Source organism: Cryptomeria japonica, chromosome 10, assembly GCF_030272615.1.
Source record: "Cryptomeria japonica chromosome 10, Sugi_1.0, whole genome shotgun sequence".
In the NCBI taxonomy this organism is placed as follows: domain Eukaryota; kingdom Viridiplantae; phylum Streptophyta; class Pinopsida; order Cupressales; family Cupressaceae; genus Cryptomeria; species Cryptomeria japonica.
Genome location: NC_081414.1, coordinates 263,325,260 through 263,328,443, shown reverse-complemented (window position 1 = coordinate 263,328,443; position 3,184 = coordinate 263,325,260). Strand labels below are relative to the sequence as shown.

Below are 3,184 nucleotides of genomic sequence, written 5' to 3'. Positions count from 1 at the left end.
TCATCTCCTAGTACCTCTTTCCCTTTATCTCTCTTATCTTTGTCCATCTACCTCTTGGTCTCTCTATCTCTCTCTCTATCTCTCTCTCTCAAAATATCTTTGTATCTCTCCACCTCCCTCTTCCCTCTTTGTATATTTCACTCTTTCTTAGGTCCGCTATCTTTGTTCTTTTTATTTCACTCTATTTTTTTCCCTCTATCTCCTTACCTCCTGCCACGCTCGCCCACCCCTCGCCCTCTCTTTCTCTCTATTGCAAACATAACACGATCCTATTGGTAATGGAGTGTGATTATCTTCCTCATTTAGAGATTTTGTTTCAATCGTATTTTGATTGCTATGAGAGGATCCATAGTTGATTTGAAGCAATCATTTCTCCATTGAGACCTTTGTTGCACAAACATCATTTACCAAATGACCTACAAATTGACCTCATGTATTTTCCAAATGTATACAAGAAATAGACCATTTTTTTCCCTAATTGAACTTCCAGACCTCTTCAGCGTACCCATTACACACTAAAATACAATTGCTAGTATAATTTTCTAATCCATGTGAACCCCAAAAGTAAACCGTTCCCCTATGAGCAGCTCTCCCCTATTTGATAGCAACATTTTTACCGTGACCATTTGAATCGCTAGAACTATACTAATAGAACTCATATTGGTAAAGGTGAAGAATTGCGATGGGGATAAATTAACTACAAATTCCCGAATTAGGTACGTTTATCGTTAATCAATGCTAATGAGGAAAGTATAAAGCATTTTATAGTACACGAAAACCGGGGTCTGCCTAACTGAGGGAAGGCTGAGGCCGTCTATCTCTCAATGTGGGTTTGCAAAACAAATAAAAGGTTGGTGGTTTCTCGGCTAAGCGGTGGTATTCACCGTATGGAGTCGATTTTCTTTAAGGGGACACCACACCAGATTCACCCACAATACTCAATCTGCTGCTTTCCGCGGCGGACCCCGGTTTATTCTCGATCCATACCCTTCCCTGCAAACTTCTATATATACTCGGATGCTTCATTACCTCTGCACCTCAACGCGTTTAAGTTGTCTGTTTAATTCACAGAACAGAACAGAGTTTTAACCTTTTCAAACTCATATTTTGAGTAATGGGTATTGCAATTAATGCACGCAACTGGTGGGCACTGAGGAGGCAAGACATGGCCATGGCTTCCAAGCCTTTTCGTCTCGCTACACCCAGTTCCTCTGCTCAACTCACAGCGAAGCAATGCTCACACGGTACTCTTACAGCATTCATACTTACTTTTCAAGATTCCACTTTTTATTTGATTTGATCAGATTAGCATTAGGTTTAGATCTATGTTAAAGGCAATACAGAGTAGGTAGCTGTTAGGAAATCAGGGCAAACTATTGCTGTTTTGTGAATGCGGGTATTGACATATGTGTAGTGTGTATACAGATGGAGTGAAAGCAGGGGCAAAGGCAGCCGCAATTGCATTTGTCGCATCTGCAATCCCCGTGGTCGGTATTATTGTTCTAGGTCATTGCGTGCCCTGAATTTTAGTATTGCCTATTCAGTATCTGTGCAATGTAATTGATATGAGTTTATTATGATAACAGATGATGGGAGCACGGGCCATTCCTTGGGCAAAGGCGAATCTCAACTATGTAGCTCAGGCACATATCATCTCTTTAGGTATGTCGGAGCTTGCTGTATATTAAGTACTCTGTTTCTTTTCTTTCTTACTGAGCAGGGAAGTTGAATATAACTTATTTATATGCATGTTTTATGGGGGCGGATGCAGTCAGTGGAGCAGCATACTTTATTGTAGCGGACAAAACTATTTTGGCCTCTGCCCGGAAAAACTCCTTTGAAGAATTAGCGAGCAATGGGGAACCCTCCTCCTGAATGGCGGGAACAAAACTGTATGTGTATAAAGTAGAAGCTGCAATCATGGGTGCTTGTTAGGATATACAAGTGAACCTTCAAGAATGGCAGGCTAATGCTTAGGATTTCAGAATGTGTAAGAAAACAAGAAGCTTCCCATTTCCCTCGAAATAGGAAGAAAGATGGAAGAAATATAATATAATTATTCAAGATCATTTAAGCCTACTTGGAATACGATATGTGTTTGAAGAGCATTTGTAATCTTTGACACTTTTTTGGTTAAATGATCTGAATTTTCATTGTAACATTTGTCTCACCTATATCTTGAATGATATGATGGAATGCCATGAACTTTTAATTAAAAGGCTATCTTCGAAATTATCATACTATTTAACTGAGTTGTTTTAGTTGTATAAGTGAAGTTGTTTAAGTACCAATCAACTAAATCTTTATTTTTCTTTTTTATTGTATATTATATTAAAATTTATGGAATTACTTTTTATTAAATATAAATCTTATTATGTTAAAGGATATTTGGTATAATGACAAAGTTAATGTTGTAGACACTTAAATGGTGGTGCTTGTGAGATCAAATCTTCTACAATATCTTTGCTTATATTTCATTTTGCCTTTTTCATAATATGTCTTTTTTTAAATTTGAACCTTTAAAGTATTGAATTACCTCTAGAATTGGCTCAACATCTTATTTTCTTCCTTTTTGTTTAGCTACTCGCATTGCCTTTGTATTATATTCTTATTTGATGAAAACTCAAATTGAGAATGTCTTTGTTTAGCTACTCACATTGCCTTAAGATTGGAGATTTAATATGGAGGGACCAAAAGCTTAGACAACACTTTAATCAAAAGACATGATATTGTTCACATAAGTACAAATATAGAAGCAAACTTGGCCAATCCAATAAGATGTATATTCATAAGCATAAAAAATATCTTACTTATTGTTAGTTGTAGAAGTGAGAATTGAAAATTTTCATATTAAGTTAGAAATTGAATGTGTAAAATGTTGCTTGCATTATCCCCTCAAGCATTTTTCTTTTGCAAGTTTTTTTTTTTTAGCCTTTGAGTGATAGATTTATTTATTGCCCTTGGAAGATAGAGCCACATCAACTTAAAATATAGTCTAGCATTAATGATAAATAAATAGCCTTACATTTTTTGTTAGAAGGTTACCTACTATACATTTTATGCTTGTGTTCTCAAAGATTTCATTTCCATCATATGATAAATAATCAAAAGAGAGTGATCCAATGTTAGGCACACAATCAATACCACCATTCATGTATGCCTATCCTCCCAATCCATTACTAAT

The 3,184-nt window shown here is 36.1% G+C and overlaps 1 protein-coding gene across 1 annotated transcript; it reads left to right on the top strand.

Annotated features, from left to right (window-relative positions):
- The first annotated feature begins 877 nt into the window (after positions 1-877).
- On the top strand, positions 878-2,079 carry LOC131059818 (early nodulin-93). The gene is made up of 4 exons (XM_057992847.2): positions 878-1,244; positions 1,426-1,487; positions 1,587-1,662; positions 1,772-2,079. Exons 1-4 carry the CDS (start codon positions 1,115-1,117, stop codon positions 1,873-1,875), a joined length of 372 nt encoding a protein of 123 aa, XP_057848830.2. The 5' UTR covers positions 878-1,114; the 3' UTR covers positions 1,876-2,079.
- The last annotated feature ends 1,105 nt before the right edge of the window (positions 2,080-3,184 follow it).

What these genes read in the sequence shown, in the direction of transcription:
- LOC131059818 (XM_057992847.2), top strand. Translation starts at nt 1,115, where the DNA reads ATGGGTATTGCAATTAATGCACGCAACTGGTGGGCACTGAGGAGGCAA. An exon ending in AGCGAAGCAATGCTCACACG is followed by an intron (nt 1,245 to 1,425) that starts GTACTCTTACAG and finishes GTGTGTATACAG; the next exon opens with ATGGAGTGAAAGCAGGGGCA. An exon ending in GGCACATATCATCTCTTTAG is followed by an intron (nt 1,663 to 1,771) that starts GTATGTCGGAGC and finishes GGGCGGATGCAG; the next exon opens with TCAGTGGAGCAGCATACTTT.